This window comes from Python bivittatus, unplaced genomic scaffold, assembly GCF_059951505.1.
Source record: "Python bivittatus isolate LINGU-HERP-01145 unplaced genomic scaffold, Pbiv_v1 ctg000700_np1212, whole genome shotgun sequence".
Taxonomy (NCBI): Eukaryota; Metazoa; Chordata; class Lepidosauria; order Squamata; family Pythonidae; genus Python; species Python bivittatus.
Window position 1 is genome coordinate 29,737,458 of NW_028277098.1, and position 17,207 is coordinate 29,754,664.

General features: G+C 38.4%; 1 protein-coding gene across 2 annotated transcripts in view; it reads left to right on the forward strand.

Moving 5' to 3' along the window:
* TTLL7 (tubulin tyrosine ligase like 7) overlaps window positions 1–17,207 on the forward strand; it is a 74,875-nt gene that overhangs the window by 47,693 nt on the left and 9,975 nt on the right. For both annotated transcript variants that reach the window (XM_088153698.1, XM_088153697.1), the window contains exons 17-21: window positions 1,929–2,203; window positions 5,549–5,677; window positions 9,460–9,540; window positions 14,551–14,711; window positions 15,556–15,729. In XM_088153698.1, the coding sequence (XP_088009824.1) occupies window positions 1,929–2,203; window positions 5,549–5,677; window positions 9,460–9,540; window positions 14,551–14,711; window positions 15,556–15,729 (820 nt within the window). The remainder of the gene's footprint in view (window positions 1–1,928; window positions 2,204–5,548; window positions 5,678–9,459; window positions 9,541–14,550; window positions 14,712–15,555; window positions 15,730–17,207) is intronic.

A 17,207-nucleotide genomic window follows, 5' to 3' on the forward strand; every position in this document is an offset into this window, starting at 1 on the left:
GTCTTATACAACAATGTTTGAATGTTTCCTGTAGCAAAATTAGGAAACAATACTGATGAATTTTAGCAGCAATGGTCAGAAATAGCCTGGGGTTGGGGAGAGTACATTAAGAAGGTTAGGCATGTGCTCTTGGTGTCTATGATTGTCCATCTCTGCAATAGAGTAATATGTTCTGAAAAGAAGACAAAAATAGAGGCAAATATGTGTAGCTCAGGGTTGAACTGTGGAGTCCTTGGGGTTCTCTGAGCTTGGTTCTTTTCTTGCAAACATTTCATTACCCGGCTAGGTAACATCTTCAGTGCTAAAATGGGATGGGGTTTGCTCTCTATTTATATGCTGTGGCTTGCCTTGCCAGTGCTGGTGGGGGTGGGGGTTAGTTTTGCACCCCTGGTAGTTCCTTGGTTAGTATATGTTTACTGCTTGATTGTGTGCCTGGTGAGTTAGGGTTGATTGTGTGCCTGGTACCTTTGCTTATCTGGGCAATGACTGCTGGTGAGGTGATCTTCTGGTCTTTTGTCTCTTTTGAATAGTATGTAGATGCTGTTTATTTCTATGTGTCTATTAATTGCTGCCTTGTTTGAATACCAAGCTTCCAAGAATTCTCTTGCATTTTTGGATTTAGCTTGGTCTAAAATGCTGACAATTTCTCAGTTAAAACTGTGGTTGAGTCTGTCCATGTGTTGTGAGATTAAGGAGTTTTCATCATGTCTTCTGACTGCTAGTTGGTGCTCCTGGATGGGCTCTGCTAGTCTTCTGCCTGTCTGTCCTACGTAGTGTTTGTTACAGTCCTTACACTGTATGTTGTAGATGACTCCTGTTTTTTCTTCTTGAGCTACTGGGTCTTTTGGTTTACTTAGGATATTTTGGAGTGCTTTGTTGGTTTGTGTGCTACAGAGATGCCATGTGGTTGTAATAGTCTGTTGGTGGTTTCTGAGATGTTTCTGATGTATGGCAGGGTGATCCTTTTCATGGCTTGTGTAGGTTGTGTTGTAGCAGGTTGAGGGGTCAGGCACTTTTAGATAAAATTATGTGGATATCCATTTTGTTAGAAGATGTTGTATAGGTGGTCTTTTTCTTTTTTCTGCTGTTCTGAGTTGCTGCAATGAGTTTGTGCTTGCTTGAATAATGTTCTTACACAGCTCTTCTTGTGGGAGGTTGGGTTGTTACTTTGGTAATGCAGTATTTGACTGGTGTGGGTTGTCTTCCAATAAACTTGGGTTTCTAATTTCCTGTTGTTTCCTCAGCTGAACTTTATGAATAGTTTTCATACTACCTGTCCGAAGTCATGTTAGAGTATACTAGGTATAGAATTTGCTTCAGTGGGGAACACAAGTAAGGAGCGTGTAACTGTAGTAAAGAATAGTGGTGGAGAGCAGATCTATAATGCAGCATCCCTGGGAAAGAGACATATACTGCAAGAACACGGTTCACAGTAATCCTGCTCAGCAGAATCTGGTGTAGTTTACTTTTTTTCATAAGAATCGTGGGATGGGCGAAAGGAACATGAGTGACACTCAGTATTATCTGGTGTATTTTATGTTTCCATAAGACTGATGGGATGGGAGAAATTAACCATTTATACTTCTGCTAGGCTAAAGAGATAGGAGTGAATAAGTAGGTGAGTTTAAGGTAAGCTAAATTTGCTTGATCCTATTTTCTTGATTCCCTTTCTTTCCCCATCAATTTTGCAAACATCCAAGGCAAAGTCCAGGGTACTGGAAGATGAGAGACAGGATAAATGAGGAAAGGTGTTTGGAGAGCACTTGCACCACTGGGTTGAAAAGTCAAGAAATCCACACAGAATTGGGGTACACAGGAAGAACAAGAATCCAAAATACATCCTGAGCAGATGCATGCAAGTCTGGGATTTTTTTAAACCTATAATTGTGATGTGAGAGAGGAGTTGAGCCTTTTGTATTCATTTCCAGGCAGAATGCACTGGAAGCAGCCTCTTAAAAAAGTCCCGTCTTATGTGACTGCTGCCTCATCGACTAGTCCTATCAGGCGTTCTGTAAGCTGTCCTCGATCCATTTCAGCCATGGCTATGCAAATGCAAGCTGCCGAAAAGCGCCCTTTCACAGCCAAACCAGCACTGCGGCTCTCTCGGTCATCTCCCGTGAGTAGGTCACACTCTTTAAGCAGAGGTTCATCGGCTGTCAAAATATCTCACACTGCCAGCCAGGGCTCTGAACATTCATCTGCGGTAAGTTAGCAAAGTATGTCCATTATGTTATAACAAATATTAATAAAGTATTTGGGCGAGGGGAGGTTAAAAGAAATGAGGTTAATATGTACCATCCATTTTGCTATCCAAGCCTTTTTTTTTTTTTTTTTACTTCTACCACGAGAAATTCACAACTAGTTACACTTCTTGTCAGTGGAAGCAAAGGCGATTTTGGCACTGTATTCTACACAACACCCTTGTTCTAAATGAAATTTTGGCTTCATTTTGGAAAGTGAAGAAGTATAATAGGAACAATACATTTGGATAGTCAGAAGCAAGATTTGGAATCATTAGGAAAAATAAAACCTGGAAGGAAGTTTTTGCAGAAACTCCTAGGTTGGAGGTGGGAACTGGTTTACCTTTTTTATAAGATGAGTAAGGATTATTTGTTTTAGTTTTTCTTTTACATGTATATCTATATTTTAAAAAGTCTTCTTGCTGTTCATAGCAATAGTATGGATTCCTAGAATTCTTCCCATAGGGATCTGATGTTCATTTTTTGGAAACAGATTTGAGAAATCTACCTAAAAGAGTCTTCTCTACCACTCAGATGACAGTACTGAATAAAGTCCACTTATAATGTCTTTTTACTATCAAAAAATGGCACAGAAACTATTTGCGGATGATGCATCTGAAAAAGAAAATATATTAGATTCAGAAACTCATAGGGTGGGAAGGAAATTTGGAAGTCTTCTCGTTCAGGGCAGGAATCCTCAGACCATCCCAGAGAAATGGCTGTCCAATATTTGAAAATCTCCAATGACGGAGCCTTCATGACTGCAGGAGGCAGGCTGTTCTGCTGGTTAATAGCTCTAACCATTAGGAAAATCCTTATATTGAGTTTGGATTTCCCTCTATAAAGCTTCCAAATCTTGGTTCTTGTCCTATCCTTGGGAGCTATGGAGAATAAATCCATACTCTCTTCCCTGTGACAGCCCTTTGAGGATATGAAGACTGTCATCATATCTTCGCTTTGCCTTCTCTTCTTTAGTTCCTTTAACTATTCATCATAGGATTTAGCCTCCAGGCCCTTTCAGTATTATTTTCTGCACTTTCCAATTTCTTCGCATCCTTCTTGTATTGGGGTGACCAGAATTGGACACAGGATTCCAGGTGCATTCTAACCAGTGCGGCATGAAACAGAACAATCACTTTCCCTTTCTAAGTTATTTTTTAAAAAAGCTAGTTATAATGTGTGTGAGGTTGGTTGTGGATTATTCCTTCCAGGTTAACCACTATGGTTTTTCTGATTGTTTTTATACGTGGCTTTTATTGTTTTTCACCACCCAACAATAAATATAGTAATTTTTTAAAAAATAGTGGAAGTTGGATAAAAGTTTACATTTATGTGATTTCAGGAAGATTCTCAGGGAATTACATTAAAAGTTATAAACATATGAAGTTGCATGTAAAGATTCAATTTGTTAGGAAAAGTTGTGAAGTAAAATTATATTTTTAAAAATAGGTCTTTTTAAAAAATTAAAAATGAATAGGTTGGAATACTGCCCTTCTAATCTGGAGAATCGGTTCATCTGTATTTATAAAGATCCCCATATCTCTACTGTACAGGTGAGGATGACCATGGGAAAGCCTTAGGTAAAGAAGGCTGTAGGACTTCTCTTCCATGAGCACTGTTAACTAGAAAAGTTTTAGGGAGGAGGTTCATGCAATCTTCATTGCTATGGCAAGTGATGGGGAGCTCTTCCATTTTAAACATTACAGGAAAAGAAAAATCCTGAAAGAGCCTATGTCGATTTTGTAAAAATATAATTAATTCATTCTCCTAGTTTAATTTTTCAGGGAAATTCTTCAACTCTTCAAAACATTCCTTTTCCCCCACTAGGATTACCAGGTCCAGGCTGCAAAGCTCTAGATGACCACTAGATGTCAGTAAAGAGATATAGAACATTCCCACTTTCCTGTCACCTTGTGGTTGTCTGAATGTTTGCGGGCTAGAATTGGTGGGTCTGCCCCCTGCTGAAATAGGTTGTGTATATTATATTACTTCTTTACAAGCAAGCATAGATTCTTGTATTCGGCCAACAGGGTAAATCAAAGTGTTTTTAGAATGTAGAAAAAGTACTTATTTAGAACAGCTATCTATAATTTGAGCTGAGCTATAAGAAATTTACAGTGTAATACTATATGCATTTGTTCATTACTAACCCCCATCACATTCAGTGGGAATTACTCTCAAGTAAAAGTGTAAGGGATTGGTTATTACTGTTTGATTAAATAGTGCTATAATCAGAGACAGAGAGGATAATCTTAAGCATTCTTGCCTGGAATAAATATCAGTGAATCTCAAGGAAAAAAATATTAGGAACATTAGAAATATAGACGACTTAATCCACCCCTAAGGGTATATATACATTGTGACAACTTTACCACTGTATACAGTCCATATCACTTCAAATCAGTAGCATTATCCATTGCTACAAAATGAGTGAGTGGAATCCGTGATCATGTATGGTGCAGAGGGGTCTTCTTTTTCTTCTCTTACCCCCTTTCTGCCTCTCAGGGTATGCTCTGGAGGGTTCCCCAACACATGCAAGAGGATTTCCACAGAGGAGGTGCAAGGAAAAGAAGCCGTCCATTTACCTGAAGAAAACCCTGTTGAATTCAGTGAGGCCAGCAAGGGTAGAAGCAGCCCATGAGCAAAATCTTTCCTGATCATACTGCTTTTGTGTCCACCAAACACCCTTCAGTGGTAGAATCAAATCATGTTAGCCTCCTTTGCTTTGTGGGAGTAAGGATTATGGGGCAAAAGAAGCTCCTTAAGCCTTTTAAAATCTTTGAACTCTTTACCCACTCCACCTATACCCAAAAGTTAGGCCTTGCCTTTGTTTTGAGGAGCCCTTGGAGACCAAAAATATTTTTTTATAAAGCATGCAGCATAGAGTCCCAAGAAAACTGCCCATCCCTGGTTTATACTGACTCAGAAGACTATTTTGAAAGGACCATAAAAAACAGAGTAAATATGGCTTCCTGGCTTATTAATTTTCTTCTTCTAAGTCTATATAAGTGTGCTGTTGCCTTCCTTATTAATTAATCCACATTTGTAAAAGAAACTCCATGGACTTGCCTCTGTGGGTAGGCAGCAGTAGCCTGTGATACCTCCACTAGATCATAAACTAAGGCATGTTATTCTAACTATTTCCATTGTATGAATGGTATTACTGTCAAGGTGTTATCTAGGTATGTTAAAGCGCTAGCTGCTAATTCAATGTTATATGGAAAGGACTGACAATTTAAACGTTGAGTCACTTTCTGACACAGAAACAAGAGTTCTGCAGCTATCTCATACCTTTTGTTTGTTGACAGGGTGAAATGCAGCAAAGAACAAGAGAACAAGAGGAATCATTGACAAAGGAAACTTTAGCCATTTTCAGGGACATGAAGATACGATTCCCAGGGAAAACAAATGAAGAAGCAGAACTAATCATTGAAGATGTAAGTAGTGCAGAAGAAAATAGTCACTAAGGCAATGTTTAGTTCCAGGTGAGGTGGCGGTATAGCCAAAACCTGCTAGCAGTAGTAGCTGCTTTACTGTGTTTTGCGGTGATAACTGAGTGATTAACAGAATGAGAAAGTGATAGACAAAATATTCTCATAGAAAACTGCTCAGAGAAATCAGAGGTGTTGATTGATTTGATAACAGTGTTTTTATCCCACTCATCTGCCAAAATGATTTATGTGTAATCAGTAAACAAGGTACATTCTGCCTGCAGGCACACCTTCTAAAAACATGACACAAAAGTGTTTGTGTGTGGGGAAATGTGTAGGAATCAGGGAAAAAAACCCCCACAATACCACAGTCTCTGGTACTTGTTCATCAAGATAAATGATAGTTCTTGCAATGAAGAACTGGAATGGAAGCAGTTCAAGGAGAGGAAAAGCCCCTTGAACCCTGATTTCAGCAAGTTGGTGTCGTTCTCCTTACCTCTCTATGCTGAAACCAGATGGAAGGTTTGTTCTTGTTATGGTATCAGTCCCACACAAGTGTTCCAATCCTGTAAATTGTCTAGGTCAGTGTTGTCCAAACTTGGCCACTTTAAGATGAGTGGACTTCAACTCCCAGAATTCCCAGCCAGCCATGGCTGGCTGGGAATTCTGAGAGTTGAAGTCCACTCATCTTAAAGTGGCCAAGTTTGGACAACACTGGTCTAGGTGGAATGAGAATGGCTTTTCTACCTGACTTGATGAGTAGTTCTAAAGTCAAGAAATAATTGGGGTTTGGGGATAGAAAAGATTATTTTCTCTGGGACAAATTACTTTCAATTTATAGTATGTATATAGTATGTAACCTGGCTTGCTTGCCTGAGCTGTATAAAGCTTTCAGAGGAAAACTAGCTGAGTCATAAATCACACACTGTGTATGTCGGTGTCTTAATTCATTCTCAGGCATCTCCTAGGGTTGGTTGTTTTTTTAAAGGCTTTGGTATAAAGTGAAGGATGCAACCTTTCACCAAGTCCTAGGATTGATGATATATGGTCCAACCTGATGTAAACACTGTCTTGTCGTTACTTTAGCCGCTTTTTATTAATCTTCTGCTTGCAACATGGGTTAGGCAAACCCGGCGGACCCATTTGGAATTCTCAGAAGACAATGTGGACCCTTCAAAAAATGGTGCTTTCCATCACCCCAGCTTGTTTTTATTTTTCTGGGCAGGTGGACCTAAAGTCATCACCTGTTTTTATTTCCTAATGCCCTTGGAATCTATGTGAGGAATAGTATTGTTCTTGGTTTGTTGTTGTTATAGTTAAAAGTGATCCTAAAGGCTGCTTCTTTGGTGCAGCAATCAGCTTCCTATTAAATAGTAAAATCAGGCGGGGGCACCATATTTCCTGAGCTAATGATAGGTTTTTCTTGGTGGTGATAAATTTCCAATAATTGGCAATGGTTTGTTAATGATCGTTCCTGAAAAACTAACTGACATGGACAGTTTCTGCATGTGGAAGCAGCAGCTCCATTTCTTCCTTGACACGGGCAACTGCTCACGGAGATATTTTACACAGATACATAGGTAGATGCTCAGCAACACGTTTTCCCCTTGATCTGCGACATTTCTGGCAATGGCCGTGGCTGTATTCTTATACACACAAGCGTTCTATAAATGTTCCCCACCAGATTGCTGGTGCTTCCTTGACAAAGGAGACCTCGTAGCAGCTGGCATGTTGGGGAAGCTAGAGTATCAGCAAAAAGTCAGGTACTAAGAAGTTTTCAGAAAATATGGAATATAATGATCAAACTTCCCATTTATTTCATGTCTTTGGTAAAGCAGATGTTGCAGACCACAAGCTTATGCCACAATCAATGTATTATTATTTAAAATGCTGCAGAATCCTTTATGTATGTTACACAGCTACTACGTGGGACTCTTTTTGGTTTATGGCCAGAATATTGTCGCACTGTTGCTGTTGTTGGTATGGGCAAAAAGGCATCTAAGTATAATTTGTTTGAAATTTCCACCCTTGTGGGGGGGAGGAAGGTATGAAACTTCTTTTACTTTTGCATATAAATAGAGTATTATAGATAATCACCAATATTGCTAGTCTTTTCCCTTGTTCTTTTTTAAATAAGATATTTGCGCCATCTAGTGGCACAACTAGAATAGTACTGAGTAGAACTGCCTACAGCATATTAAAAGAACTTCTGTGTTGCCAAGGAATGCTTTAATGTCATATTATGTTTTCAAAATCTTGCATTCATACATCTGTATACAAAAATGACAGCTGTAAAACAGAACAAATAGGAAATGTGCATTTAGAAACGTATTAGGAAGTTTCCACTTGAGCATTAACAGTCTCAGCAGCCGTGGGACAAAAGGACAGCTAATCCTTCTGGATTGCTAACTCCTAAATAGACAGTTTTCAGTTCAGAGAGATGTTTAGAAGAGGGATTCCCCCAGGAACTGGCAGTTTTCAATCTATTTAAAAATGAGCAGTGAGATGGTCAGGATTTTGGTGATATTAAACTGTTTAGAGTAGCAAATTCAAAATGGGATTGCAAAGAGCTCCAAAGGATTGGGTGCAGAAGTCTCAAAATGGCAAATGATTTAAGAGTAAATAATGTAAGTGCAAAGTATTGGTATAAAATATTTGAAACTTCACACTTACATTATTGGGACATTAATGTAAAATATTCTATTAATGAAGTGTTAACATAGTGCTCTAAAAAAGGGAAATCCATGCCTCAAATCATTAGAAAAAGAATTACTTTAAAAATAAAATCAGCAATTCAGTGATAACCTTAAAATAATTTGGAATGCAAGGTACAGTTTTGGTCACCAACCCTCAAGGATGACATTGTAGAGTGAAAACAAAATGGAAAAAATTCAAATCAAAATTATTATGGGTTAGAGGAGATCCCCTATGAGGGAAGATACAATTGGGCTATACAAATTCATAGTAAGGAAAATATGCATAAAGAGAACTTCCCCCCCCCCTTTTTTCCACAGTATTAGAACTTGGGGTTATCTTTAAAATTAAATGTGGAGAAACTCTAAGACTGATTAAAAGGGAAGTGATTTTTTTTTTTTTTTACATCATACAGTGCAAGTGTGGAATTTGTGACAATCAGATATAGAAATGGCCTTGAGTTTAAATGCTATTTAAAGAATACTAGACACATGCATGGAGGATCGAGCTATTAATATTGGTGTCTATATCCTGAATCACAGATAGCACACCTTAAATGTCAGCTGCTATGGGGCATTAGTGACAGGGGACTATTGCTTCCCTGACTATGTTTGTGGGTGTCTCGAATGCGTATGACTGGCACTCTGTGCACAGAACTAAGTGAGCCCTTGGCCTGATCCAGGAAGTTTATGTTTTTACATTAGGTGGCCCCAGCTGCAAGCGCCACCTCTTTGGGGTGTAGGTGTAACGTTATGACGCAAGTACAAAAGGGGCGGGTCTTCCGTTGCAGGGTGTGGTGCTGATTTTCTCAGACTGACTAATTTGACCTCCCCATGCATGCTACTGCCTTATGGTTAATTTGCAGGCAATTCTGACATATGCACAATAATACATATGTGCAGTAATACAGTGTTTTCTTTTGCATAGTCGCTAATGTTTGTTCTCATTCGAACAGACTAGGAGAGAAGCACATTCAGTTGCATTTGACATGCGGCAGAATAAATGAATGAGTGAAAGAATGAGGGGGTGTGCATAATTAATTAGAAACTACACCATTCTCCGTTCTAGCTTTAATTCTTTGGTCTTTGATACAGATACTGGATAACTGGAAATACCATAAATCAAAAGTGGCATCATATTGGTTAATAAAACTAGACTCTGTAAAACAGCGAAAGGTGAGTAGCAAATTCTTGTTTTCACTCTGTGTTAGCCATGTGAACAACTATATTAGTCATTTGCTTTGTTACTGTATGTCCTACTAATACGGTATCTTTAAATTCAGGAGTCCTCCATATTTTTAAGAATGAGTAGGAGGGATACAGACAGACACACACACACATTTAAAAGTATCCTTTAGGGCAGGGTTCCTCAACCTTGGCAACTTTAAGATGGGTGGACTTCAACTCCCAGAATTCTGGGAGTTCAAGTCCACTCATCTTAAAGTTGCCAAGGTTGAGGAACCCTGCTTTAGGATGCTAAAGTATCCTTTAGGATGCTAAATACATAGGTTCAGTTTGGATAAAAGAGCAAACTATGGTTTCCAGCAACAAGAGTAGATTGTGGTAAGCATCAGACTCACAGACTTCCATTTCTCCTATCTTCCTCACACTCATGATGTAGTGCTGTTTCACCATGTCATCTGTGCAGATGGCACATTACAGAGTAATGTAATGATAGGAATTGCCCCCTCAATAGAGCAAGAGAATTACAATTTCAAAGTAGCAAAATGGCAGAACATGCTATACAGAGAAATGTCTCCATTTTTTGTTTATCCATGGGTTTAGCAGTCATTCTAATAATATGGTGTATTATTTGAGGTGCTAATAAATTGAATATTCAAATAAGAGCAGCCCTAAGAGGCAAAGCATATTTTGTTCCAACCAATAGAAGTAATTTAATAATAAAATCTGTCATCTTGACAAGTGATTTCATCTAAAATCCAAAGTTATTATATCCCAATCAAGTTCCAGGTCAAGTAACTTGCACCTTTAGGTTTCTCATACCCTTCAAAAGCAAGCACATCAGGGCACAGCTCTAAGGACTGGGTGCCCTTCCACAATCTGTTATGCACTCCAAAACAGTTGATGCAGAATTGCACTATGATCAGTTGGCATAAATAATATTCTGGTGCAGTTGTCAGTCTGTATACTTGATTCTTGCTTCAAAGGACATCTTCCCTTCCATCTCAGAGAAGGTCCAGCTTTGATTACAGACAAAGCAGAAAACAAGCCATCATGAAAAATGTTGGTTAGGTGAAAATGGGTCACATACTTCAATATGGAATCCCAGAACATAGAAGGAATTTTAAATCTATCTCACATTCTTCTCACTGATTTTCTAATCAGTTTCCTTCATATTTAGAAATAAAATGTTGTAAATAGCTTCCTGTTCCCTGCTTTACTTCATCTATCTAACCAACTTACTTATGTATTTCTTACTTATGGTAGTTACCTATTCCTAACTCTTTATTGCTGAACCTTTGCTGTATGCCTATGTGTCTACATTCTAAAAATTCCTATTTACAGTTAGTTTTTTCTTTTTTCTTAAAGGCAGGCTTGAATTCATTACACCTGCATAAAATAACAGGATTGGTTAGTCCTGTTCTTGGCTATCCTCTTGACTAGGGATTGTGAGGAACACCTCTTTACCCATCCTTTGTTTACCTTAGATTTGGCTGGCTTTACTACTGGCTGGGATTTTAGTATTTCAGCCAAGTACGAGTGGTTGCCAGCCTGAATTGGTGCAGGGTCCTTGGCATCTCCTAGTCGTTCACTCTTTCGAAGTGGGGAAGATGCGTTACCAGCTGCTGGCAGGTTGTTGGTTGTTGGCATTTCCAGAGGAGGTAGAGTGTCTGCCAGCTCCACTGCTCTGCTCAGCTTTCGACTGCTGGAGGATTGGAATCCACACCTGCTTTTCCCATACCACCAGTCACCTGCTGCACACTGCACTTTATCCTGGTGTTTCCTCTTGTTTGCCTGCAACTTCCTCTTCCTTATGGCAGCAGTCTCTTCTTGACGTATACACCTATATTCAGGTGCTGGAGGCATCTTCCTTTTATAGTTGGGACATGGGTGTGGTCCAATTACACATGCTGTCTTAAGGTCCTAGGGGGTGAAGGGAAATAAAAGGAAGGAAGGACTGATGTGAAGCTATTCTTCTGCATACATCTCTATACCATGTTCTGCTGGTCTCTCTTAGATAATTTCCTTCCACTTTCCTTCTCCAACATCTTTCTCCAACATCCTCCCCAAACTACTACTGCCACCTAAACATGTACAAGCATAGAATTTCATCATTCCTACAATCCCAAGAACTAGGGTGTCAAAAAAAAGGGGGGGGGAATATTTGTGCTATTTTATTTCTCCTTACTTTGTAGTTTCCACAATTGTGCTTCAAACTATTCATTTATTCTCATGCTTGGCTATTCTTAAAACCATCCAACCTGTATTTTCCTATAGGTGGTTAAAAGGGACCCCCATGAAAAAAACCTACATGTCACCTGCTTTCTTCCACTGATTTAAGTGGCATTTCAGATACACAGGTTAGGTCAGGATGACATACTAGATCATTGTGTAGAAAATGTGTGCATTTGGGAAAAGCGTGCCTGATGACTAAGAGGATGAATGTTATCTGAAGTACTATTGACTTCCCAACTTCTTCTGGCAAGCAGCAAGTTGCTGTAGACTTCTGTGTATTTAATCCTAATCTTGTTTTTAAGGTTAGCTTTGACACTGACATTGCACCTTATGATATGTGAGTATACAGTGTGACCTGGCCTAAAAACCCAGTGCCTTCTATGATAGCAAGAGCAAGTGCTTAGGAAAAGGAAGAAGAAGCAAAGAGAAAGTGGCAGTATAAAATATATCTGCATACATTTTTGCAAGATATTGGTTAAGGAGAATATACAACAATTGTGACAAATCAAAAATACAAACCAACACTTGGGTGCATATCCATTTTAAGGACTAAGCTAATGGAAAAGTGGCATCTCTGGCCAGAATTGCTCTGTTGCAGAAATGATTGGCAGATAAGATAGAGGGGGTTTTGGTAGTCATATCATGTGTGTGGGTTAGTATAGAAACTTGTTTCTGAATCTGCTTCCATTGTATTAGATTTGTGATAACAGTTGTGATTGTATTAGTTTGACTTGAAGCTGCAGTTTGTGGCAAAGCTCAAAGTAGGGTATTTTTTTTAGAACATGTATCAATAGATTAGATTTGTGAAAGAAGAATTTGCTGTTCTGCAGTTGTTCTTACACAATACAGAACATGTCTGCAAAACCATACAATCACTATATACAATTCAAAACATGTCTGCAAAAAGAGAATTGGTTTTTGTCCCTGTAAATCTAAATTCAGTTTTACTGCATTGTGTATAAAATTACCTGTGATTTCCAGGCATTTGTGCACCCTGGTATGTCCATCCATTCATCTATCTATACTGCTTTGTGTAGAGTTTCTGGTCCAGGCATCCTTAAATAAATTTTCTTTAAAACCAGCCTTTATTTTAATTCATAGTCAATTAGCCTTAAAGCCACAGAATAGTTTCTGTTTACAGTTTCACATTTGATGTTGAGTGGAACATGTTGGTCCAATATAAAGTCTATGAATCTCTAACCTTCATTTACAGAAGATTGGAATTGATAAGTTAATTGCAGCAAAAAGTGAGTCTATGACATCGAGTCAACACTAAAAAGAACTGAAATAAAGTAGTTACTGTCCTAAGGCAGAAAGACTTGGTTTCATGTGAACAGTTTTAATTTCTCTTCCAAGGCTCTGTATATATCCCCAGCAGTGAGGTCTGCATCTAAGTGGCCACATGGCCCTTTAATGTGCCTGTCCTATGTCATTTAGTTATAGAAATCAGCCCTTCAGATATTACATTACTGAATGGTAAAGAACAGCGTGTATCCCAAGAAAGAAGAAATACTTCAAATACTTCAAATAGTAGGCTAACTGTGGCTGAATCCAGAGGGCAATAAAGTTATGCATTTTGTTTAAATATGTAAATAGAAGACAAATTAAAGTTTCCACAAGAACAATTGTAGGTCTATTTTTTTTAAACGGTAACAATAATTTCTCACTATGAGACAGAAACAGTTGCACATAACAGTCTAGTACAGTATTGAACAGGAATGGCATCAGTTTCTATTTAAGATGCCATATTAGCCATGCCTGTACTGCCATAATTTAGTGGCTTCCTGTTTAATCGAATGAAAGAACTCACCCTCAAAACCATCTGCAAGATATTCAGAAAACAATGAGAATCGTAGATGCCTTGTATTTGCGAGCATTAATGTAGAGTTTAACTAGCCTGGACATGATTTTAGGTAGAAAAATAGTATCAGAATGTTCAAATAGTGTCAGCCTTATAGGAAATCAAGGATAGGTATTGAAGCAGAGAAAAGCCAGAGATTGCCTTCTCTCTGCAGGTTGAATTCATTTATTTGCTTGTGCTTGGAATACCAGTGGCATGAATATTTATTAATCAGGACATTGGAATTGGATCACGTTAACCTCTTTTCCCTTCTCTACATGACAAGCAGAGTTTTTCTCATTTTGATGTACTATAAAAACTGTTTCAGAACTTCTTTATCATCATTATCATGGCCAACCTCTGTTTTAAACTGAAACGCTGTTCCAGAGTTCATCTCATGACATCAAAGATTTATAGCCAATCAATACTGTGTTTCACTGATTTGGGTTGCAAACAGGAAGAGTAGGTTTCCGTTGAATTCGACCTTTATGAGAAAACACTACATCTCAACAACCATGGCAAATGGGTTCAAATTATGTATATCTGGAGGCATCCTAAAAGGAGTGTTTTATATCCAAAAAATTAGTTCTGGTTCATGAAAGAGAACCTGAACTCAAAAAATGAAAGCTACATAACTTTTTTAGAAGTTGCCTCTTCTTTATTTCCTTTTATATTTTCTTTTGTTGTGGTTGTGGTGGTAGGAGTTTCCATTTGCCTAATAAATAATCAATTTATATTCCCTTTTAAATAATATTTTTGATGGCATATATTTGAGGTAACATGTAACAACAGGCAAAGCACTAAAAATGTTGCATTGTTTATTTAAAATGAATTCAGCCTAAAACCTGTCACATCATTTTCAAGTTGCTTTTTAAAATGCTCCTTAACTTTTATTTATTTATCTTTTCTCAATGTGATCTTTTTGGTAGGTTTTAGACATTGTGAAAGCAAGTATTCGCTCTATCTTGAAGCATATCTGGAGAGTTTCAGACGTTGAATGTTTACATTTGTACCGACTTCTTAACCGTGTGTTTAATCGCCTGCTATGGAGCCATGGCCAGGGGTTATGGAACTGTTTCTGTAATTCAGGGTAAGCGTATACACTCCTGCAAACAGAGACACAGGAACTCTTGCGGTTTTCCTTGAATAAAAACAAAGCTCTTTCTCGTTTGTGACTGCTGTGATTTATTTTCCCAATAGTTAATTTAGTAATACTGTTTACTTATTTAGAGTTTCTCAAGAATATTCCTTTCTCTATTTCCATATTCTGTATTCTTAATGTTGGGAAGATTAAGGATTCAGGGCTTTTTAATCGAGATAGAATTGCTCAAAATCATAAGTGTCCTCTTTTGTGAAGCAGTGGTTTGAGCTGAAATTTCACACAAACCCATGCACAGACATTTTGCTGCTTTGTTCACTTGCTCGGCTCTCTAGACAAGTGCTCCCTAATCATCTGGTGGTCTACAGCAACAGTCATCCTGGCAGGAGATGATCAGAGTTGAAGTTGATCAGATCCAGAAGGCAGAAAGCTGGGGAAAGCTGTTCTTGAGTCAAGAGCAGAAGTAGCTTCCTGTGTCTCCTAAATTACTTTTTGCTCCTTCTGACAGTGTTGCTGGATTTCAGGGGCACCGTTGCTAAGGAAAAAGAAGAATACAATTCCCATCCCAAAACTCTCCTCTCCGCAAAAACAGCTCTGCCACCAAAACTCTGACTAGTGAAGCTTTTGAAATATGAAGGCTGAATTATTAATTTGTATTTTCCTATTTCCCACCATCTGCTGGTGAAACAGAACCAGCTCTTTACTGTAAACTAACAAGGTCATACATTAATTCTCTTCCTTCTCTGTGGCTAAATCTCTCATGTAGAGCACTAAAGATTTCAGATTGTCATTTGTGACAGAAAGCATGAGGTCATGTCTGTTTCCATGCCAACAGGAGCTCTTGGGAGACAATATTCAGTAAAAGCACAGAAGTAGTGACTGCCGATCAGCTCCAGTGTTGCCAACGAATAGTTGAGCTTTGTAAACAGTGCCTGCTAGTGGTTTACAAATACTCGGTTGATGCTAGAGGGTCCATCCCTGGAATTAATCCTGATTGGGACGACACAAGGTACGCATGATGCTGAATTTGACGTTTTGTGGTCTGATGTTAAAAGCAATGCAAGGATGCGAGGGTGTGACTGTGCTACCATACTGTTGGATGTTGTTGTACAATCTCAGTTGACACTAAATTTTAAATTAAAAGTTTAACATGTAATGTTTCATCCCAGTGTAGTAACTCCAATCCAGCAGTTTACAGGTGTTTAAACTGATTCTTGTGTATGTAATTCCTAGCTTCCGATCGCTGCCTATAAATTTTAATGCATAAGTGTAGTCACTTTCTCCCTTTAGTTTCCCAAGTCTTAGTGATGCAAAAGATCTGAGGGGCACCAAGTTGGCGGTGGAAATGAAATCCCATGCGTTGAATAGATTGGCATAAGATTGATGAACATCTATACAAATCCTTTTTTTTTTTTGGTGGGCTTTTTAATAAGTAGGACAAGAAATCTATTAGAACTTCTCCCAGTTTTGAGTTCCGGTAAACCAAAATGGTTATCCTGCTTTCATTTCAACCAGAATAAGTTTTGAAAAGCTGTTACTTATGCTGAATGATCTCGAACACTTTGACAAAGATTTCATCAGTTAGTAATAGCATTCAGAATCATTTTTCGATCAGCCTCCCAAATCAGTTTTGAATGCTCTGCAGTTATCATAGAAAGTACTTTTAGTACAAATGCTACTCTCAAGACATCTTGGTTGCTAGATTAGCCTTATGGATATTGATGTCCAGGGCATAGTCAAAGAGATGTAAGGTCATATTGCAATTCTAAAAAGACAACAAGCTTTACAAAATGGATCCTTAGGCTAAAATTTCATTATATTTGCCTAATTCTCTGAAGACAATATCAGCTTTACAACCCAAAGTAATTTTTCTACCTGTTAAATGATTGGGCCAATTAAAACCCACACACACACACACAAACCAACAGCTTCAACTATAGAGATGTTGATTTAACTTATAGAATTTACTGCTACAAGTTAAATCAAAATCTCTATAGATGAAGCCCTTGTTTTTGTTTTTGTTTTTTAATTTGCCCAGACAATCATTTAACAGGTAGAAAAATTACTTTGAGTTGTTTGCTGCTAGAGAGCCAGTTTGGTCTAGTGGTTAAGGCACCTGGGTAGAAAGCAGGAGACTGTGAGTTCTAGTCCTGTCTTAGGCATGAAAACCGCCCGGTTGACTTGGGGCTCTCCCTCAGCCCATGACATCAGGCTCGGGCAGTTGATTCAAAAAAGCAGACCCTGCACCTGCAGGAAAACTCTACGAAGAGAGAGAGGAAAAAATGGCTACTATACGTTGTAGTAATAGCCATAGGTTTTAATCCGGCTGTGGTTTGGCCTTCCATTTATTCGTGGACTGATACCTAGCCATTGCTCATAGTGACTGAGAACGATGGAATTTATAGGCTATACCTACCCCTGCTGTATACTGAGTAGTTGAGAATTAGAAGAATATCATGATAAATTTATGAACACCAAATTACCCTT